The 24,790-nt window shown below is 39.9% G+C and overlaps 2 protein-coding genes across 2 annotated transcripts in view; both read left to right on the top strand.

Moving 5' to 3' along the window:
- LOC105448530 (glutamate-gated chloride channel subunit beta-like) overlaps positions 1 to 24,790 on the top strand; it is a 547,315-nt gene that overhangs the window by 471,111 nt on the left and 51,414 nt on the right. The gene's annotated exons all lie outside the window — the stretch shown is intronic.
- LOC105448425 (polypeptide N-acetylgalactosaminyltransferase 2) overlaps positions 1 to 24,790 on the top strand; it is a 191,355-nt gene that overhangs the window by 142,689 nt on the left and 23,876 nt on the right. Inside the window, exons 2-3 of the mRNA XM_011686953.1 lie at positions 4,268 to 4,440; positions 5,010 to 5,129. Coding sequence (XP_011685255.1) covers positions 4,268 to 4,440; positions 5,010 to 5,129 — 293 coding nt within the window. The remainder of the gene's footprint in view (positions 1 to 4,267; positions 4,441 to 5,009; positions 5,130 to 24,790) is intronic.

Genomic DNA, 24,790 nt, shown 5'->3' with positions numbered 1-24,790 from the left:
TTCTTAAAAATATATCTTTAAGTGCAAAGCGATATAACATCTTACATGTTTTGTATTATATCGCAACTTAACTGATATAATTGTCCCAATTGATCCAATAATACAATTATTGAAATGATATAATTATCTTCATCAAAGAAGGATTAAACCGGAATATTACATATCTAAATTGCAATTAATCAAACAGTTATAAATAAATAATTTTCTGTGACTTCGCGCTTATGGCCACGCCTCGTTATCGTGATGTGATGAAGCTCTTTTCATCAATTCATGTGCCCGTATCAAAGCGGCCTAATAATAATATGTCAGTAACTGGCTTACATTACAGCGTACACATGCTCCACGGCAATAACCGCATTAATAATGCCACCCTCGTCGATAATAATCGTGAAATCACGTACCTTGGCAATATTGCGCCGATCGATTTCGGTTATTCGGCGAGATAATACAGAACAATAATGAGGAATGACATATACGCTGTTTCCTCATTCATCGTAAAACCGTGCCGGTAACGATCCTTTGAATGTTGAATGATAAAATCTTTTATCTATGATATTTTGCGCACTATGATATTTTGGAGAGATCAGACGGTTCTCGTTATTAGTATAGCAAGATAAATGTTACCGATAACGTTATCGTATTTCATTTTCGAAAGGTGGGAATATAATGCGCACAAAATCTGAATCTCTCGATCAGCTGAAGAATATAAGATTGAGAAGATTCTCTACATTGTTATACTGAAAACTTGTTACGTAAATTGATTGATAACCACGAATTGATAAAAACGCGTGAAACTTAGTATCATTTCATTGACGTTAATCGCCTGCTGACCTCGGGAATAATATAACTTTGGCAAACTGTATCTAAGTACATCGCGCGCGCTATCAAGTCGAGAAAGTGTCGTGACAATGACAAATTAACGCCCGGCGCGCGAATCACGGCATTCTCTCTCGCTCTCGCTCTCTCTCTCTCGGTCAATGCATATTTAAAGAAGTTAAAGCGCGCGCCGTGCAAATCGACGTAAGTCGATCAACAACGGACGCTACGAAGTTTCGCGGCAATTACGCACGTAAATAACATTATCGAATGCTAACTGGCTAAGTTTTAACTTGGTTTCTTTAACGTAGAGGCGAGGAGGAAAGTGTCTTCTTGTTGTTCTCCAAGCTGCCTCTTAAACTCTTCTTAATCTCCGGAGGGAATTCCCCTCCGAATAAAGTAAGAATGTTAAATGTACATTGCACGCAGTGGATTTCCCGACGACAGAAGATAAGAGAATCAAGAAACCGTTACAAACTATATGCGACTCCGCGATGGCAAATAGTGTTGTTACATCGATAAATGGCATAAATCAAGTCTAATCATTATTCGAAGCCTTAAGTCCGCAACGAATCCATCTTCGACATGCCCTATTTCTCGCTTCTTCTTTTTATTACACGTTTTTATAACATTTTTCATACTTCCGCCGCGAGTTCGTTTGTAACAAGCGTTGCAATTCTCCCCTTTCTCCGCGCGGCTATTGTTCGAACGCTATATATGCATCAGAAGGCGCTTCCGGTGTTTCGCGTATCATTATATCGGCGTATATGCAATGAACTTTATGGGAGTCACGTTCATCGCTTTCGTTCCGCAAAAAGAAATATTAAGTATACTCCGCGGCGCTAACAGTTGTGCCTGTAAAATCAACAAAAGAAAAATGTGTTTGAAAAATACGGAGAAGAATAAAAAACAATCTTGAAAAACGATACATTTTTTTTCATTTGCGACATGGCCGGTTAGTTCACAATTAGTGTAATTAGAGTATTCTATGATATTGATAATATTAAATAAAATATGAGATATGTCCAAAATAATATGTATATATATATATGTATATATATACATATTATTTTGGACATTATTGTATATATATATATATATATACAATATAATTACATTCAATATTTTCATTTTCTGAGAAAATTCCCGAGATGTTGTTAGTTTTAACGATTTTAGTTAATTAAATAGTCTACAAATTCAGCAAATTGTTGAATTTAAAATTACTGCAAATTGCTGAATGTATAAATTAATTTAAGTATACATATATATTTTATAATTGTACGGATTAAAATGTAACTACGTGTAATTATCCAATTACCAATTTCTCCGATTGGATGAGAACTTTCAAATTGAAGACACATTAAACTCTGGATCACCTCAATGCGATATCTTTGCAATAGTATTACATTACATACACGGTTAAACCTACAGCACGACGTTATTAGATTGCCTTTACCGGAATCCGATATTACTGGCAGTGCTAATAGTACCAATATGTCGCTGGTATGAATTTGTCAATTTCGATGTGACGCGGTATAATTACGCAATTGTAACGACGTACGACGGAGTCACACAATTGAATCAACGTTCAGTTTGACGGTTGCGCAATTAGATATATAAAATCTTTTTTCCTTTGCTTCTATAGGCATATGGATTCGCGCGTGTGCGATTGTGTGACGAAAGGAGTGGAGAAGGTGTGAGTTAAAACAATAAAAATATTGATTCACGCCACTTTTACGCTCAACCCTCTCGGTGAACTGATACGCGGGGCACTTCGTGCGAGTTTTATGCGACAATGTGGGTGTTCGTCACGTGGACGGGACACCACCGCTGACTGTGGAACCGGATGCAACAGCTTGCCCGCAGACTGACCATCCGACTGCGCTTCCGGTCGCGATTCGATCGTTGACCCGTGAATTAATATTTCATCACGGTTGCATTGCCTTTGGCCGCACTACGTTTTCTGCGCTCTTTCCTCCCTCCCTCCTCCCCCTTTTTAGCGGCGCCTCATCGGCTGTCACGCCCAACGTTTTATACTTCTTCGCTTTATTCGCTTCCTCTTGCTGGATGTTTTCGCGCGTGAGATCGACGTCGTAAGGTTAACGATCCGTGCTCGCGGAAAATGCTGCCATTTGGATTGTAGTCGTGGGCGGGAAGGGAAGGGAGGGCGCGCTTCCGACGGAGAAGAATCGCGGTGAAATTAACGGTAGCTCGCCCGCTTCAGCGTACAATGCAATGCATTAATGGTTCGGGTGCAAAACGCACTTATCACGCTTACTCTCTATAGGTCTCAAGGCGCTCACTACCGTTTCTCCGGCTGCTGCGTCCATTCTGCTGTTCGACAATTGATCCGACAATCTTCGTCGTTTTGTTTGAACGCGCAGTTGAGTCTCTCGAATATTGTATGATCGCGAGATTTAAAAAAATTCTAAGCAATAGATTGTTTAAAAATTAATGGCGCACGTATTCGAAAAAAAATAAAAACGCAGATTACTGAATAATAATAACGTGCGAGACGGTTATCGTCTATTCGAATATTCCATCCATTGTTAAGCCACGAGTGTTCGAAAGTAATCCGACTGAAAGTGGTCCATGCACCGCGGTAACGTTGCCGATCGTCACGTTTACATTTTCTCCCGTAAGAACGTGAGAACGATTTTAAGTTTGTCCACGTAACGCCGCAATTCTCGTACGTGCCGGCGTCGTGTGCCCGTGAAAATGTACGCTCTTATCTCCAGAAATGTCGCGGAAAATCTCCGGTATCGCGAAGAACGAATCCCCGCGCGAGAGGGATGCGTCTCCGGAAACTTGATGAGCGAAGTTCGATGACCTATATATCGACGGCACAATACAGCCCACCGGCAAAGGCACAATGCGACTGCGATACGAAGACCCTCGTAGACTCTATAGCGACTCGAAATCAATACGCGGCGTATATCGATGATGTGTCAATACGCAGAGACCAGACCGTCTTGCCTTACAATTGACTCGTGCGCCGAAGCCAAGTGGTCCAAGCGAGGAGGCTGAGGCCGAGTTACGTACAAAGGGCTCGGGACCATCCCCGTCGATCTCGGAATTGCTTGGGCGGCGGGATGTGTTCAACGAGAACGGATATATCGTAACTGCATTATATTGCGAAATACAGTTAACGGTATTTCGAACGTATCGGCGGTATAGTCTGACAATGAGAAGCGCGTAGAGTTTCTCAAATTAATGGAAATTTATTTATAGAATGACAACGAACGTTTACCGACTGCAAATTTTCAACAAAGTTCCCCTCGAGTAACGCACTCGATTATTGTATGATCGAGCTGACGCAACAATTTCGTGTCAGTTAAGAATTATTGAAAGTTCCGATAGACTTGTCAAGCTGCATAACTTTTAATAACTACGTCCATAGTAATACGAATGTGACAAGTTCTAATTGAAAATAATCTTTTTTTTTTTGCAGAACGAGAACAGAGCCTTACGGCTGAAGGAGCCTGCGTCCCTGGCGCTTTCCGCCAGCGGAAATTCCGGCGGCTACATGGATCCAGACGGCACGGCCATTGTAATGTCATCCGAGCTTCTGCCAGCACCGACCCCGGATCCGAGGGTGACGTGGAATTACTTTGACGAGCAGGGGTAAGTCAGGACGGTGATCTTCCTTCGCTGTTATTAGCTTCGCGATATGTACCTTGAACATCATTCATTCACTCGCGAGCGTATTTTCAGCGTCGATCCGAGAGAGCTTCTAGGCATTTCAGAAGGCATTCGCGGATGCAATATTGATTCGGCTGCATTCGAGACTTCCGTCTTCAGTCCGAAGTTGGAACATTGGCATTAATTATTTCGCGCAGTCGGCGCAAGCACCTGTTTTATCTTCGCGATTCTTTTGCAACGATCCATTAACTTTCCGCCGACTGGAAACTTGCATTGTATCGCGCACCGTCGGGACACATCCGCGCGCGCGCGCGCGTGTTATTGCTATATTATATTGGAATGTTTCATTCTCCACGCCATTCGCATCGACATTGCTGTCCGCAATTATAGCCGACGTGCCGTTATAATCGTTATACGATGGGCGTCGCGTTTTATGGCACGATCGTTTCAACGGACGGCAGACACGCGTAAAACCCGAATTCCAAGTTTGACGGGAGATTTCAGAAGAAATAACGAGAAATTCAGCGGCAATAATTTTCTTTGTGCAACAGGTACGTTTCAAGAGGTGGTCTACGTGCGGGCGAGGACCCATACGCCAGGAATAAATTCAATCAGGAAGCCTCCGATGGTCTTCCGAGCAATCGTGACATACCTGACACCCGTAGCGCCATGTAAGTGTGCTTGTGATATAACATTGATCAATGTATTGCGTTTGTTCTTTAAACGTTTATGTCTTACAAACGCTTCTTTATACATTACCATTATTATTAAACAAATATTCAATTATATATGTATTAAGTTATTAAACACTAATATGTGTTTAATCATTTAATGCTTACTTAATTGGATACATGTACATTAGACGCAATTAGTCACATGATTATATGTATATAGATTGCAATGCATATAGTGTAACAGGAATGAATATTTGCTAATACGTTTTGCATGCATGTAGTATGTAGCACATATATGATTTATTTTAATATGCAAAACTGCGTCATAAGTAAAATAATAAAAAATGATTGGGTTGTGTATTGCCGTTTATCTCTCACAACCCGTCACAATATTCATTCGTTTCGCATCGTCCATTGACAAAAACATCGAAAGCGCATCGAAGACGATTGCCTATAGAGCTACAAAATTGTCTCGTGGAATAAATTCTCTAGATTCGTGTGTTTGTAAAAGACGGCGGGACGAGTTTATTGTTTTTTTTTTTAATTTTAAATAATGCATCGGCCCGTACAATCAGTGAATACGATTCGACGTCAGACAGTCTCCTCGCAAAACAAATATTCCGGGCGAGAAGACGGCAGAAATTGGCCTGTCGGTCGATCAACCCGTTTATACGCTATTATTGGCAGCTACGCGATTCTCTCGGCAGATATTATTCCTCGCAAATGATCGGCAAGATCGCGGCGTACCGTTGGGAATTCATGCGGTATCGTGACAAGCTGCCATACATTCAGGCCGCCAAACAGCAGTTACTCCGCCGAAGAAGAGCAGCAAGAGCTCGCAAATACTGAGTAGTAATATATTTCTCTCCCCGTATAAGTACAATAAGGTACAGAGTCGTAGTCATTTGCGAAGAGGAACTTTCCAATCCAATTATCCTGACAATTGATGACAAAAGGATTATTCGCAATTGTTCGGAGCGGAGATTATATCTAAAAATTCTATTCTTTCTGAACGCACCGAAGGAGAGGAACATGTTTTGCACGATTTTTTGTTAATATGTGCACGATCAAAGTAAACTACAAGGAATCCATTTCCGCGTATGCCCCGCCGCGAGTATCTCCAGTAATTTCCTGCGAAGCGAATCCGGCATCAAACTTGACGTCCGTTTCACCCATCAGATATCATATTTTCATTGAAAAAGGTAATAATGCGCAAATGTATGCGCGAAATTAAACATTCGAGAATTTGAAATTCCGCATTTTAAATCAATCCTTTATCATTACGCTGTAAATTTAATTTATGCAAATGCATATAAATACGTTAAAAGCGTAATACCGGGAAATCTTTCGCGCACAGGCTCGAGTGTAAAATTATAATTGGCAGTTTCTTCGCGCGATAGGATCGCAAAGTATATACTCGCTGTAATTCTTCCGATCCACCTAGGCGCAATCTATCCTCGTACGCTGTCTGACACAAGACGCTCCCGCACATGAACGCATACACACGTACACGTCTTTTTATATCATGAAAAATTCAAAGGCGGCATGAAGTTCCAATACATTCAGACCGTCAAGAAGTTTGAGTTGTGCTTTCCCAAGAAAAGCGATAAAGCCGGGATCATAAATTCCCATACCGATACACATAGATCGTTGGGTATCGGTTGTTACATGTCAAACGTTGTTAGTCGCCCGAAAACACGTCCATGTATGAAGCCTCGCGTGAAACTATGTGTGTACATTTTCCCATGTTTACGATCATTGTACGATGTTTGCGATGAATATAAATTATAGTTGTCACGATATCTGCTGTTGTATCTTGTCGCTGGAAATCATGCGAGGATCGACTGTTTGTCAGAAAGATTAATCGATTATCTCTGTAATATGCGCGTGCTGCAGTGAAGGCGTATCGGTAATTAGTATCATGACGTTTATTTGCAATAAATCGTATTTCCATGTGTGCAATTAATTTTCCTATTGCCGCGTACGCTCCATTATATTAAAATGTCATTAGTTAAGTGCAACGGACATTATGGCATGTGATTTATATACGTATTTTTACGTGTATATAAAAAACGTAAAAGAATATAAAAAAAGAGCATCTTACAAAATGTAACACAAATATCGAGATTTATAATCTATTTATATAATTATCTTCTTTTTATAATCAATTATTAGTTTAATTAAATAAAAGCATTGCGAATTTTCCATGTTTTTTACTAAAAAGATAAAGTGATGATGTATTTTGCGCTATATCTACAATCATGCACGCTTGTAGAACATGGAAAAACTCTTTTATTGCAAATATTATATCGCTGATATTCTTCGTAAAGTTAGTTTTGTGTGTATTACCCTGAAAAACATGTTGAAAACTGTCTCTGCGAATGGATAGAAAAATATTGCGGATCTGTACATATCACGCTATGAGGTAAATTCTGTTTTAGGAAAATCGGCGCGAAAACGTGCTTTGCAGCGCATACTGCGCGAGATGAATTTTTGCGCCTCCTTGCTCGCGCAGACAGACGTGACCTCGCGAAAATACAGGAAGTCAAAGCCAGGACGAAGTTGCGCGTTTTAGATGAAAAAGAGATGGTACTTTTTGCTAAGGTCGTGAAAGGGTCCCGACTCGATTCTAACGGTTAACCCGCGAGGAAGAAACAGCGGGACGACGGGAATTGGGGAAGCAATAGAATTGAGTTTGCGAAGTTTTTTATGGGCGGTTCGCGCGCTTAATGGTATTGCCTGCTCTTGTTACCTTACGCGTCCAATATACCGCGAATAAAAAACGTAGACTGACTTGAGGTATTTCTCGCCGCTTTCGTCGAACGTACGAAAGTACTGTCCGTACGAAATTTTAATCCCTGCGGCCTGCAATGCATAGCATAACGAAGCAAAACTTGGCAACAATCATATTTATGGAGTCACAATAAGGAGATTGTTGACCAAATGAGATCTCAAACAGTTTTGTGAAAATATCTGTATTTAAACGAATTTTGGAACGATAGAATTCACAATTGTTATCGCGCACGATAACAATCATGTATTCGGAATAATCGTAATATTAGTAATATAGTATAATTATTTCGGTGTCACAGAATATTACACGGATCGACATATCTTGATCAGAGAAACTACTGTAATCCAATTCCATAACTAATTAATTCATTATCAATGCAGCTAATATTGAATATGCCACACAGTACCTTTTATAATATATAATACATATTATATTGTTATTAGACATGCGATTAATATTCTAATTCTCATTATAGGATTATTAAAATATTCTAAACGTTAATCTCAATTTTGTTCACTTGCAGCTATCTTGCAGTTGTTTTTTGTATCATTATTTTTAAATGCAAATAATTGTTTTTACATTTATGATAAAAGAATTTTCTAAAAATAAAAAAAATGTATATTTGCAGTTTTTCAATGTTTTTTTTTTTTTCAGAAAAAAAATTATTACGATAGGTAGTTAAATTGCAAACTAGGTGTTTTTATTACGCTTTGATATCAAACACGATCAATAGCACGTTTATATCGAGAGGTATCGGTGACTTTAGAATGCATTCGCACCCTTTCTCGGACTATCTCAAGAGGCTCCTTGCCTTTGTCGCCGGATCTAATTTCTCTCTTCCGTTACACGCGACCACGTCGTATTTCTTGCGAACAAACACGGCCAGTGTCCGCGAAGCCCTCCCAAACGCGAACTTCTCTCAATGGCTGTAACTTACTATCGATATATCCGCTTGTACCTCCTGACTATGGGCGATATTGCGCAAGACGCCATTAATTTCGCTTCAAAGCGAAAGGGAATTCATATCAGTTTACGTCCGTTTGATTAATTCTGTATAACGTGCTGTCGAGGCGGATTCGGATCCGCGTGAGTTATCGGATACGATCCGTGACGTAAACTTCGTTTTCTCCCCGGCACACGCCGGTGCGCGCGCTGGGCAAGTAATCGCCTTGATTCCTGACGGCGGAGATTCTGTTAGTTGCGTTGGTGCATGACCTCATGAATCACGAGAGAATCAGCGAGAAGTCTGAGGTCTATATAAACGCTGACTGATGGGATTATACGGAATATCCGTCATGGATTTTATAAGTATTAGCTCTGCTGCGGGATTGAATAGTAAAATACATCATCTGCCCGCGTGTAAAGAGACTTTACGAAATTTGCTGATGAAAGCAATATTTACGTCATAATGCATAAATTATTTTTTTTTTAACGACCTAATTGCAGATTTTGACCAAAGTAGATATTTATTCGCTCGCGCTCTCACATTCGCACGTAATGCACTTTACATGGCAATCGGGAAATCCGATAGCCGCTATCAGAAACAGTAGATACGTAAATGTTACATGATCTCCGTTGAATGAGATTGCAACGCGAGTGTACTGTATCGATTGACGAGGGGGCCAGGGAGGGCTTTGCCCCTCGACTTCGTCGCTCTTCGTAAAAAGCCGTTTATTAAAACACTTGAAAGTTCTCATCAGAAATGTGTGTTTGACCGTGGAAAGTCCCAGAGAGATGCATTCGATCACGGCGCCCATTTGCCACGCGGTGCATAATATTTGACTCTCCGGCCATCGCTCAAACATCGGAACTACCCGTGCGCGCGCGTACGAACTTACAAAGTCACCATAGTGCTCCGCAAACACCGATATTCGTTATCGATTGCCTTCCTCTTGTAATTTCCATTATATTTACCGATGCTAGAAGATCTACGTTATTTGCATGCCGCATACATCACGAAACTCGATATGCATTAAATATATCAATGCGCTGCAAATGTCGAGATAAAGATCCCGGGAGAGAGGTTAATGCGTGATGTATTCTTGTAAATTCACCCATTGCGATTGAACTTTGAGGGGTTTCTGAAAAGAAAACTCTCTTGTAGCTGAATTGCGGTAAGATTTGCGTATTGAAAGTCATTGTACGCGAGCGCAAAGCGACCGTTAGCTGTGTAAATTGTAATCAACAATTTGAAACTGAACTATAATAGTATCTCGCAAACGAAGTGAAGGCAGTATTGCGAGTATTATTTTTCCAAAAATAGCGCCCATATATTTTATAAGATCTTGAGATTTTTATTTCGACATGGGCTGCTGTCGTGCGAAGAATTATGGCCGCGCCGAAAATACCAACCTCCATAGAACAAAATGTCAGGAGAAAAATTATAGGAGAAAAATAAACGTTGTACGGAGTTGTGCGGATGTGTTTCGGGGGGAAGCGATGCAACTATCTATTTGCCTGTATCTTCTGGCTGACGTAACAAGATTTTGCTACTTGCGAACGGTCTGACCGTCTACTCGCAGCTATACTACTTCCTGGCTCAATAAACACGCGCGATCCACCTTGACGTGGAAAAGAATCGATTTATCGACAGCTTTGGAAATTATAGAAAAATCAGACGGCTGTATGAAACAAAATTTAAAATTTTCCATGTATTTACTTTGTTAAAAGAGAAATTCTTTTGTTTTTCTTACTTATTAATTGAAAGAAACCCGCTTTACACTCACTAAATCATAATTAATATGCTCCGACGCGCATTTTATTGCAAATAAATTGATTTCAACAATAATTTCGCATCATACATATTGATTTTAAGAATTTTATTTGGAATAATAATATTATAATTTCTCCGTATATATCGAATGATTTCATAAAGCATTTACATAATTAACTCTACAAATAAATTAATTTATTTATACAAAATTGTAATTTGTAAACTAATTTAATTAATTACAAATTAATTTATAGAACACAGCAAAGTAATAAAAGTAGTAAGCTAATCTGAAATAATCAGTCATTTATCGTGTTTGTTTATGAAAGGTTAAATGCAGATAGAAATTAATAGATTTTTCCAATTTTATACATATATATATTTTTTTAATCATTTACTTTCATTTCATAGAAACAATTTAACTTAAACGAATTAAATTAAAGGATGTTTAAGGTGTATTGTAGATATGCATAATTTAATATAACATAATCACAATTTTAATGTAAAGTGCATGTCCAACAGAATGTGTAGTTTACATAAGAAATCCGTATTTGCTGCCCAGATTTGATAAATTATAAAATGTGCTACGTACATACAATGCAAGATGAATCGCGCGCGACGTAGTTCTACAGAATCTAGCAGTGCGTCTTGTCGTCGTTTCCCCCTATTCTTATGAAGTAATAATTCGGTCAGCCCCAGGATACCTCGGTACGCGGTCATGAATTATAACGAGGGCAGCTTTGTACTCTATTATGAGATCTTCTAGGGCCAGATATGCGTTGTCGTTTGATGTATGGGCGCCGGTCGACCCGCTGCTCCGGTCCTCCGGTCCTCATTTTGCGCACCGGCTGTTTTATGTCTCCTGCATTATCGATCCGTTGCCCCGTCTCCGCCGTTGCAGGCATAGAAATATTTAATTCCCACTGTTTGCGATATATTCCCGGGTGCATTGCAGTGAGACGCGTGCATTGTGCAACAATGCTTCAGCGTTTCTTTTTCTTAAAAGATCCTATTCTATCGGCACGTTAGAGCGGAGAAAAGTAGAGAGATCTGTTTCGTCACGCGTTACGCGATGAAAAAAAAAAAATTTGTTAAATAAGACGTTTTATTTTACGGCGACGCGCGTTCGGCATTCGTGGAATTTCGCGAAAAATCGCTGACGATGAATCGAGAGTTCATCGCAGCGAGGACACGACGGGCGAGTTAGTTACGCTACTGCACCGTGGATAAAGCCCATATACTCAAAGTTATTCAAGTAAATCCAACGGTGTCTCAGGGAGCTTTACTCGAAAGAGGCGAGCGGGATTGAGTCACCGGTGCTGCTGATATCGTCGATAGGGAGGACGACAAAGGACGTCATCTTGCCCAATCCATCCGAATTGCACAATAGCTGGCCATACACGAGCGAACTTTACGATGAATCTGATTCTTCCGGCATATTCGTATCAATGAACTTGTTTTAACGACTTTGCAATTCAGATTATTTTGCTGACCCTTAATTTTATGCAGGCAAACATCCGTTAATATTTATGGAACTCGATTCGCTGGAAATGAATTTCGATTATTTTTTTTTTACCAAAGAAAGATGCGTCTTTGAAGTCATTATCGCTTTTTATACATTTCGTTTCTAAATTATGTAACAACGGACAGAGGATTTTGACCGTTCGTCGATGAGACAGGGAGACGGTCGACTTTTAATATTCTCGCGACAGTCGCGGCACTTCGCTAAAAGTATCCGGACAAATTGCCGGGGCCGGAGTGCGCCATTTCTCGAAACGAATTTCCCAGTGTCTCTCCAGACGCCGTGAGAGCTTCGCGTGGCGGAGAAAGTCGAATCACGTCAGCAGGCTATGAAGATTCTCAGAGCCGCGACAAAAGATGCCATCTTGTCCGATGCACTTGGCTGACACAATGAAGTTTCGTCCTTATCTAACCGTACGAACCGTTACCGCCTGCGTCAGCACTTGCATAAGCGCATCGCCTGGCAAATGTACGACACGGTGCAGAGAACGGTGCGAGATTCCGTTCATCCCGAAACGAGCTCGGAACGTTCGTCGCTTGCGCGTGTGTGTGTGCGAAAAAACACAACGTGCTCGCAGGAGCGGTCCGCGAAACGAATACTCGCTCCTCTCCCCCGCATTCTCCCTCTTTTCCTCGTGATAACGCGGCATCGCGAGGAAACCGATTTCTCAGTCGAAAAACTCCGCCGCCATTCCGAGCTCGCGGGGAAGTGCTCGTTCCGCGATATCGACGCCGATAGAAACAATTTCACTGGGCGATTCCGATTTCTCGAGTGCGCCAGGATTCGCAGGCGGTCGCGATTGCGACCGTTTCATAAACTCCAACGTTATTTCCGAGCGCGTTTCTCTCGCGCTTCAAGTCGCCCGTATCGACTTTTATCGCGAGATCGGTAAGAATTAGATGGGACTTGCGTCATTCTTTCCGTCGATCTACGATCTACGCTTCTCAGAAAGCGTCTGTATAAAACTATGTACATAATTCTATGTATGAGCTTAAAAAAATATATAATATTTACGTAAATGTATATTTATATAAATTATAAGTCTATAAAATTTTTCAAATAAAATTAATGAACTCCCGAAATTGTCAAATAAAATAAAATTTCAAGGAACCTTGATACGAATATTAAAATCAGAAATGCGAACATGCATAAAATGCATTTCCGTAACATCCTTCGATTTACAAGATCCTTTGTTTTACAAATTTTTTTCACGATAACGTTAACGTAAACCAAAACAATTTCGTCAAAGAAAATCCTTGCGCATACAGATGTCCACGTGAATACTGGACGTGTGCAGGTCGTACTCCAGGTCCGACGGCTTCGGCCGTTTGCGCGTTTTACGTCCAGAAGTCCATTGTAGCGAATATCGTCTTAAGGCGCCATTTTCAGATAAGGCGGAGTCCGGGATAAACGGATTTTTCAACTGAAAAATTCTATAACCACTTTGGTGTGCGGTGACGGTATTGGCGTGGCACGGAAGCTCTCCAGCGCTGATTCGCCTTCCACAATATGGAATCCGACGCACGACTTCCGCAACGACTGCTACAACTGTCCGATACAGTGACTGTCACGCTCAGACAGTAAATTCGATAGAGCTTTTTTTTATTAGACGACGTCGTGGCGTCCCTTTATTCGGTCACCATTTATACTAATTTTATACCGTCAACAAAATATGTCGAAGCACTGTCTATTCGCTGATTTCTCGCTCTTTTATAAACTCTACAAAGCATTGACTGCATATTCTTTTTTTTTTTTTTATAAAATAGCTTGTGATTTAAAAATATAGGAAATTTTGATAAAAAATTTTTTTAAATAACATAACCTATAATTATTATATACATGATTCTTGTTATACTATAAAATGAAATTTTATTTTTTGGCACATTTTACTAATGAACTAACAAGTTAAGATGCAAAATATCTATAAATAATTTATGAAAGTGCCTAACGAATCGCAAGAAAAATCACTTCAGCTTGATCTTGCTTTTGATAGCCGCATAAATCGAGAATACTGGAAATGTCTTTAATAAAAATAATCCAGAGAGGGACTAATTTTCTTCGAATAATGGATCTGCCAGTGTCCCTCGTAAATTTTATTACCGGTAAAGACAGAGCTCTCAGTACTCAAGAATGACCTCTTCTTCGTCTCTTCGTGTTTGCGGTCCTTTTTTTATCGTTGCACCTGCTGACGCCCTTTATATCCTTTCGGCGCACAAAAGAGGCAGTACTGTCTTACCTTAAAATACCTTAAAAGTACCTTAAAAATAAGTATTTCCGGGAGTCAATTTGTCCGCAGCAATAAACAGCGGAATCGTTCTCGTCAAGTGAATGTTTTTACGGGCTCGCCGAAAATCATTTTACGTATATTCAGGAACAAGGTCGTTTTGTTGAAGTACCACTGTCAGTAATACCGTGCCGCGATTACGTCGTTGATTTTCATCACGATAAGTTCTCAGCGAACGCGTTAGTAAAAATTATTTAAAATCCCTCGCGCGGAATCGAGCGCTTCAGCGATTCCATCGCGCGATGGAATTGAGTGATATCAGTGAGATCGGCGGCAACCATTTCTACTGCACTGAAAATTCGACGGAAGATATTAAAAATGCTTTCATGGAAACTATCGGGTAACCCGGATTCATTATTGGATTTCTACACATTTTTTTCCGTCTGTGCGAGAATCACTGTGGAAACATTTCGAGTGATCGAAACGATTCCAACGCTACGTCAATGCTGTTATAATATCAAATGGTATTTTTTCGAATATTGGAGGCGCTTCTAGATTTTCATTCAATTATTGTTTCCCATACTGTGGCTTCCGCAAAAAGAAAAAACTTTTAACGCAATAAAAATTCTCATTTTGATATCATTGCAACTATACATGAATATATTGTACATCTACATATGTAATACATACATGAAGGTCAATTAAACTGTTTTCTCATGCCATGATCTGAAACTGGCTTTAAATGATACTTATTAAAATAAGAATTAACGTTAATTGAACTGCTAAGTTTTTTTTTATTATTATTAAGCCTCTTTTTATTTTATCTATTATCAATCTCTTGTTATTCTAATAAAAATTTTCATATATTTATGTAAAATAATTAATTATTGCTTAGAGTAATAAACTTAATTGGTAAAACAATTTTTGCTTTATAAATCTTTTTTTACGCAGAGGTGAGTCAGAAAGCGAATGCACTCTAGCTATATTTTTCAATTGAGAAACATTGTTTTCAATACGCGTACGCTATCTCTTAGTTCTTAGCATCATATTCTTCGACATCGCAACAGTTAGTTCTGTCGCCATGCGAATTGGTCTCTACGACTGGAAATATCCCAAGGGGTATCTCTATCCTTTGCTTCCTGGCAATTTCCTGTATAAACACTGGTAGCTACTTTTACAATAACCATGGTCATATACGACAATGTGGAAGCTTTCTTATAATCGCTTGGGACTCGGGTCGGATTCCATTTTGTAACTTCACCGAGTTTACGACATGCGCGTACCTATTCCTTCCCATCGACCTCCCACGAGTAATATCATCTGGTATAATTCTATAAATTCTCGTTTCTACACCTTTATTTACATAGCTCGTGATTTTTTTAAATTGAATCACAGAAACCGTATTTGATCATCGTATCAAAAATTTAATTGTTGCATTATTAAAACAGAGTTGGGGTAATTACAATTAAGCATTGATAGAGAATGAGAAGAAAAATGGTATAAATTAAACATAAAAATAATCCATAAATATTTATTAATTTACATGGAATGGGCAATAAAGAATATTTACTTGCTTGATATCATATTTCCTTTTTTTTTTTTTTTTTTCCCATATAACCTGATAGTTTTTTGACAAATTAATGCTTTATATCTCAGAAAATGTAAATAATATGTTATATATATATATATAGTTATATATATATATAATATATATATATAACTTTTGAGTACATCTTATCTGCGAAGTGAATTCAAGCGCAGCTTCTTTGAAGAGGGGATGTCAGAAAGAATGAAAGAAATATTTCTTCTTTTGATATGAGCACGGGAAGATGTAACCATCTTTTTCAGAGTCCGGGAATACCTTCAAAATCTCATTTCATAATGTCTACGATTCTATGTGTAGCGTGATATTTTATATGAATAATGCGCGGCGATATCCTAGCATTCCTCTTTACGTCATATATCTTTGCGTTACACATAATATGGAAATTTCTACCTCCGAGGCATGTATGTATATATATATACGTATATATCCAGATACGTGATCTTTACTAAATCTTCTTATTCCGACATTTCATTCAACGACACCTTACGAATAGCATTTATCGTGACATCTGTTTCAAGTATTTATTCAATACTTGTCCTATATCATGGAATGTTTAAAAATATACAACAATATATTCCATATAATTTAACAATATCTCGACACACACATTGATTTAATCGTTTTTTTAACTGTTGAATTAATTTATTTTAGAATATTAATTTAATTATTTTTGAAAATATATACATTTTGTGGGCTAATTGAATATTTAATTATATATATTGAGAGTAACAAATTTTGATTGTTTTCCTTCAATCAGTAATGATGGATACAAGTATAATTTAAAATTTAAATATTAAAATAATCAAATATAACTAAATTTGCAATATTTACGTGCCGCCACAATGGAAAGCATTCCATTTCTTATGGCCACCTGCCATTGGGGTAAACCGGAAAACTCCGCCGTGCAGGCACAGAGGAACCAGTCATTACGAGGGACTCGCTGTTAACGTTGAGAACTGCGGGTAATTAGGAAGCCGCTCGTAAATAGCGCGCTCCGGCGGCATGCCGGTCGGAACTTACGAGTTAGAATGAGGAGAGGCACAACCGCGTTGAGAAAAGAAAGGAGGAAGAAAGGGAATTAGTGGTCCGCTTAACTCCGGAAATCTGTTATATTGACCTCGCGTTTCTTCGCCGGCGCGGCGCGGCGCGGCGCGGAAGTGGATAGAGCCTTCCTTCGGTTTCCGTCGAGAGGATCTCACCGATGTGGCACCCAACCTCGGCTCTCGAGCGAGACTGAAGCCGGATAAAGGAAAAGCTGGCGAGTTTTCCGCGTATCCGTCATTTCCTACCGGTTGTTCTTGCCGTTATCCTCTCCGAGAATATAATATACGGCGCACGGCTGACTAGCTGTTACAATTGTGTAAAATTTATTTCATCGAAACAATCCGAGTTCGCCTTCGCGAAATTTTATATTTACAAACAAGCTGAGCTTACACTCTTCGCTGTTTCTCATTGTTCGGATTCCTCATGCTCGTCGTACGAGCATGATGTAAGAGCGTAGCTGACGCGATACAGATTTATCTCGCGGAATCTCCCGGTAGGAAATTTCCCGGCACAGAAACAACAACGTTGCGCGCACTCATCACGAGACATCTAATCAGACGTGTGTAACGCCGCCGCGCCTCTTGTCTCGTCCCAGCATCACAGCTCGCTTACTTATTGTTAGTTTACACGTGCGAAAATAAATGTGCGCGCACACGATACGTACGCGCGAGAGTACGTACGGTTGGTTCGCACCTGGAAAACTAATCTCCGGTTACTGCTGCGGGATAATTGTGTTTGCCTTCCATTTAAGTTGTTTGCACGTCTGTTTGCATCCCTAGCGTTCTCTTTTAGACTAACTCGTCTTCAGATTTAGCTTGCCATCAGGCCACCATTTTACAGCGTGTGCCTTCCTTTCTTCCCTCCTTCGCCACTATGTTCCTTTGCCTTCCTCGACGTCGTATCTCGTACGCCAGTCGGATGCTCTTAATTGTCTGCTTACATTATATATCCATTTTCTGTTGCGGTGCATTAATTATTATTAATATTAAACGCGCGAAATTATTTTAAGAATATATTCTTTTAATTATTTTTACATTATTAGATATTAGTCAGATGCAATAATTGCCGCAAAGTAATTACTGAAAATATGAAAAGCGTGTAATACACGTTGTTAGCTTGAAATAATAAGTATCGCATGATTTTTTTTTCAAAATGTCTTCGTATCACGCGAGTATGTAATTTCAATACTAATGTCCCCGATGGAAGAATGTGCGCACGGCGCGGGGACTATCGAGACGAGACTTTGATAGAAGGAAAATCGAATGAGAAAGGGACGAAGAAGAAAGAGAAAATTAAATGAGCTCGAAGTAAAGAAACGATAGATTCGCCTCCACTGTAAATTCCAAAGGAATTCATAGTGAAAGTTCTTTCTTACCTCTCTAAAGAGGAAGAATTAAAAGAATATATATTAAGCGTGCAAAAAAAAAAACATATCAATTGCAAACCTTAGTTATTATAACAACAATTCTTTCAGGACAATGTATATAATATAAATTAAATATAAATATCAATATATTTTAGATATTATATTGAATATTAATAACAATATCTCGTACATTAAGGTATATTAACACAATATACATTGAAATAGGTCGACGTGTAAACGAGATGCATAAGCCATCGATGTATGCACGAGCATGCGGTATCTGTAACAATGTATATGACGGGTTTGTAATACGAGTAACAATTATTCTAGTTGTACAGGCGTGAACCGTAACGAGCGCGTACGGCAATTAATGGCGCACACCGTCCCGCGATCATTATGATCGATCGCCGCCACCTCGATTCTGGACCGCGCGCGCGATCGATGCCTGCGTGCGTTTTCCCGCGAGGATGCGTTCCCACAGATATACCGGAAACGAAACGGCGATAGATCCGGTTCTCTCCGGGGAAAGTGCGCGATCGGAATTTTTTTTTTTTAAGGAGCACACAGGTGAAAGAAGCTCACTTGCGCGCGACCATCGCCTCGTGTTTCTCTCCCGTTAGCTACCGTCTACGGGACACGAAGGAATGTCTCGACCCGAGATCCCACGCGGGCCATTAAGACTGATGGAGAAGTTTCACGATTTGATCTACGAGAGGCAGGTAATTTAAAATAGCGCGAAGAGACGGGCTCGTCCGTCTTACTGATGCAAATAACGCGATCTCTCCTCGCCGATGAAGCCACTGTTTCGCGTGATAGAAATAGATTAGAATAAATTTTAGCTTCTGCATACCATATCTTCTGCGAATTATTCTGTATAATATACGAATATTTTTTAGAACGTGCTACTTTAGTAGTATATTTTTCCGACTTTTGCCATTTCGAAATAGGTTCTTCATAATAAGACTATCGGATAAAATCATTAATATAATAGTTAAAACTGATTTTTATTAACATAATTAAAAAAATAACATATGCATATATGTTATTTAAAATAATTAAATTATTATTCTAAAACTATATGTTATATTTGCGTTATATTATATTAAAACCATCCAATTTAAGATAATTAGGAATTGACTTATGTATTTAAATAGCAAAATAGAAGAGAAAGCGCTCAATTATACGCATTGAATAACTATTGTTACTTCTTAATAACGGATCTGTACACATTTCGTAGCATTATCATTTGCGGGAAATAGCAGTTAATGATCACACCTATTATAGGATGATTGTGGTACTTTAGCACTCATGTGTTAAACACTGTGATGAATCGAATCGATCTACCGAAAGAGCTCAGCGAGCCACGTATTTAATGATTGAAATCCGTTGAATCACAGTTACGTTGATATCACGACGGAAATTTGCACATACGCTTCTCTGCACAGCTTGATTCTATTTCGGATTTATATACAAACCCGAAGCATCAGCCGATTCTATCATTTCAATTCCAAGCACGAGCTCTAACCGTAAAAATCTCGAATTAATAAAAGAATTGACATCTCTTAAAATGGCATTAATAAATTCCTGGCTTTTTTTTTTTAACGAAAACGTTACTGCAAACTTAAGATAAAGTAATAAAAAGATTTTATAGAAATATTTTACAAAATTCTTCAAAAGATATTGAAACGGTTTTTGCTATTTTCTCGTTGAATGCCCGTAAAGCAGAAGTTTTCCGATTTGTGTTATTACGTTTGAAACTCGAAAAATTAAAGTACGGGGAATCGCAACGAAATCGCGGTCAGTAATGGAACTTTAAATCGCGCTTTCGCCGCGATAATTATCGGACTCATAACAGCGCGGTGTTCTTTATTCAGGACCATCGATTCCGGGTCAGAACAGAAAAAGACCTCGGCTTAAATTCGGCCGGTCAATTAGCGCTAATTAATCGTTTCTGCACGAGGACCTCCTAGGGTGCGGCGCTCTAATTTCTTTTTTTTTCCCCCACCTCCGCCCACAAAATAGCCGCGTCCCTCCATCCTTTCTGGATCCAAGCTGGATTGCTACAGTTCGGTTTCTGCTGAATAATACATAAACCGCTTTTAAAATCAAAAAGTTGCTCGTCGTTTTTCCGGCCTTTTTTTCAGCAGCTACGCTCGCGCCGGTAGGGCCGGTCGTGTGAATACTTAAACGCGCGCAGCTGCCACTTCGTGTTATAACGACCGTTTTTTTCAAGGCTCGTCACCCTTTCCCTTCCGCATTTTCCACTTTTTTTCATCCCTGGAAGATAGAGAGAGAAAGAGATGACACCAACCTTCCTTTCGTGTATACCGGCATTCTTCCGTAACACGAGAGCACACGACACCGGAGTGAAAGCGGTGAAAAACGATTACGCGGTCCAATTAATGCCCCTTCTTGTAATTATGCAAGAGATTACTTTCCCGCCGATAATTCACGGTGGCCTTCATTTTTTTTGTCGTACGCACGCAATAGTGGCTTAGCCGATGTTAACCATTAATCCGCCGCAACTTGCAGATCCGATTGCTGTTGTTCGTTTGAGATTTACTGAATTTTGATATTAATGTGTCATATCGTTTTTTTTTTAAATATAAACGATAGGCAAAAGATAAAAGATGATACGAAATTTATTAAAACAAAGGCCCGATTTGTGACAGAATAAATAAACCTCTCAAGATAAAATTAGTTTAAAAACGATAGTTTCCTGATTTGAAAAATTTTAAATTTATGTTTTTGTTATAAAAAAAATTTCTTTTGTATTTCTTAATATTATTAATATGTCTATTCAGGTCTCTACTCTTTAATATTAAAACGCATTATTTAATGTCGGAATATATCACTGCACACTGCACTCGACTCATGCCACATTAATGTATTGGATATACTGCATGCATGTTACAGGTATATAAACTCTGCTCCCTCCGATGCAATCTACTTTTTCCTCGTTCTCCATCCTCTTCGCCATGCAGCGACTTTAATTTTCTCCGGCGAGCCTGTCGCGCTGTATCGTCGTCGTAAAAAAACTTGCGCGGAAGAAAAAAGGTTGCGCGGCTCAATTATTCCGTCGTCTTCCCGCACGGTAATCCTTAAGATCCGGTCGAGTCGCTTGCTCGGGTGGAGGGACGGGGGCGATTTTTGGTGCACGGGACGAGGTACTTTGTTTCGCATTAAGAACCGCTAAACGTGCTTCTTGCCGGCCGCTTTGAATAAATTTCGTGGCCCGCGACTCGAAATGCCGATTCAACCACCGCGCGTGGGAGAGTCACGATTGCGCGCCGTCCTTTATGTCGGCGAAGTTATAATTGAGAAAAGTTTTCGGCTTACAAGATGAATATAATTTAAGCGTAGTCGCGGCCGCCTTGCAGATTATCGACCGGAAATTTATATACGGGTCGCTATAAACCACTTTTCATTGTCGTGCAGTCGTTATGCACGGTGTTTAAACATAGAGATACCTATTCCTCCATCATGTTGTTTATTTTAGACTCAATTAAATAGATCTTTTAACAGATATATATTGTACAAACGAGGCACGTGCACAACTGCGTTCTTGAAACTTTGTTTCTTTTTAATTATCACAAGTGTAAAAATTGTCGTTAAGATTGTTAATTGCAGCAATCCAATTTTCATTTTTCTTAGGTCTTAAATATCGTTTTGAATCAAATCTGACACGCATGCCGCTCGAAGATCAATGCACGGCGAAAGCTTTCGTAAAATTTAAACTGTTATTCGTTCTTGATGCACCTCTGACACGCGAGATCTTTCCGGTTGTTCAGTCGCAAGAAAATGCGATTTGTATACGTCAAGACTGCTGAACGTTAAGTCCGACATTTCCTTCGCGCAATTAGATAAGAGCGCACCGTTTCTCTCTCGTCACTCTCACACTCTTTAATTGCATGAGGAAGATACCGAGAACTCGATGCAAGGTAATCGTCTATAATTATTACACATCAAGTTCAGGATCTTCCCCTCGCGCAATTAACCGAGAACACGCGCCGTTTCTCTGTTCCCACGGTGAAGGCAAGATCAACATGAATCTTTGCGAAAACCGACACAAAAATAACATAAAATAGTAATAAAATTATCTAATATACATAAATTCTATGCAAATTACAACAACATTTCGTTGTCCTCGTAGTCCTTATGACCATAGCAATTTTTTTTGTCTTTTATGCGAGAATTTTGAAGATAAAATTGAAAATTGTATATTATATCTGGATCAATTTTTTCCCAACAAGTTTAAACAGTTTATGGGAACTTCGTCAAACACCATATATCAATCAGACATTTAAAGAACCTTTTTCGTACTATATGTTCCCCAACACACGCGCCCGCGCGCACCGATGCTCCTTCCCGTTGAGCCGAGGGAAAGTTCTCTCACGTGTGCCACGTTACCTATGTACCGCGTGTCCTCTTCTTAACGCGCCGATCTCTCGGCGGGCGATTCTCATTTATCTCGGTCTCGCTTCGCGTCCGCAACGTGACTCAATCTTCCCTCACGTAAGGACCGCCACGTGAGAGATCCCGTAAGAGAGTCGCATCTTATTCCGCCGACTGCTCCCGTCCACCCCCGATCACGATGCTATCTCGTCGATTTCAGGATCTTTTTGCCTCGTCCTCTCCGTTTTAGTGGGAATACGTGGCGCGAACTTCGCCACGGGCAGACGAACTGCGCACGTTTCCTCGTAAAATGCTTCCCGTCTTAGAAAGCGCTAGATATTTCGTTGCGATATGTAGGAAACGTGTGGAGTAAACTTTGGCACACTGATGCCTCCGTAATCTCTCCAAGTGTAATTCCATCGCGAATTTCACGACGAGCGTAATTACGCGGTATTAATCAATGCGAGATGAACCTTTCTACATTCATCGATTCTGAGATTGGTCCATGAGAAGGCATCAAATAGCACGTGATATGTCATCATATATCACACTCGCTCGCTGTGCGCGCATCGAGGTGCACGAGGATTATTAACTCATTACTAATGGCATATATATAGCATTTGAAGAGATCATTACATGTCACGGTGAGAGATTTATTTCATTTTGGATCGCAATATCGGCATCGACGTGAAACTCGGCGATTTTTGATTCTGGACCGGTAATGCGATCTGATGGATCACGTACATGTTGCATACTGAAAGTGATCAATCGATTCAATGTGGTTTTCTAGTAGAGGCTGAAGGTATAAATAGATTTGCATAATGTATACGCTGTACGTTGCAGAGAACAAATACATAGATTGATTCAAACGGTAGAAGCCAAGGGGGGTAAGAAGTTGTTGGGAAAAAAATTCAGTGTTGTGCGCGAAACATTACCATTGTCTATATATAGCCCATAGTGATGTTTACGTCTTCTTTTTCCTGGACGCTGGAGAGCATCGTCGCAACGATGCAATAAAAGTCACACTATATATCCCCTCGCCGCAGTTCGTTCGTATAATTAATGTAATGTTCGCGGCGGTTGTTTAAGTCCAGACGGTATCGCGGCGGCGCGGCGGCGAGCGAATGAGGTGAAATACGTAAGGAGACGAGAATGAGATGGCGAAATGGGAAAAACGAGCGCGGCCGGAAGGGCGCAATTGTGGCAGCTTCGTGGAAATTACGAGCTGAAAGGAGGACACCCAGGGAGAGATGAAACAACGCCTCTCTCTCTCTCAAAACTTATACGAAATTAGATTTTCAATTTCTCTGCCTGGCCAGCGCGCGACGGACGCTCGTTCTTTCTTTCTCTCTATTTCTCTCTATTTCTCTTTCTCTTTCGCGCCATCCCAAATTGCGGAGAAAATAGAAATGCCGCTGCGACGAGCCGTAAGCGGATGCAATCCTTTCGTCGGATTACAGGCGGGGAAAGGGAAAGAGGTAGGGTGTGTGCGACGAGAAAGAAAAAAGTCGCTCTGCATCCATTGCGACCGCTCGGCTTTATTTACATTCCCCTATAGGTCGGTGCGCTATCTCGGCGCCGCGCTGGGCGCGAATTGAAATCGCGAAACTAAGTCGCGGAAAAATAACTGTTTGTGGATACTTCACCACCGGCGATCTTGCGGATTTGCGTTATAAGAGATACGATAATATCCAGATTGCAGGATAGCAGGATATTCCCGAAGCTCGCAATTCGCCTTGCAATTTGTACGGTATTTATTCGATTCGAATTTATTTGAGAAATATGTGTCGCAAAAATAAGATTTATTTCCAAATTAGATTTCTATATTTCTAAATTTAATCTGACAAAATTTTATTCTTTCGTTGCGTACGTTCCTGGATTAATAAACGCACTGATCCGCGCGTGTGTATTTGGAAGAGATCCTACAGACTATAACTTTGATGACAAGAGTGTTAAAAGGTATTAAAACCATGCGAGAGTAATTTGCCAATTGTGCC

This window comes from Wasmannia auropunctata, unplaced genomic scaffold (genome assembly GCF_000956235.1).
Source record: "Wasmannia auropunctata unplaced genomic scaffold, wasmannia.A_1.0 LD336085.1, whole genome shotgun sequence".
NCBI lineage: Eukaryota > Metazoa > Arthropoda > Insecta > Hymenoptera > Formicidae > Wasmannia > Wasmannia auropunctata.
This window is presented reverse-complemented; position numbering and strand designations above follow the sequence as displayed.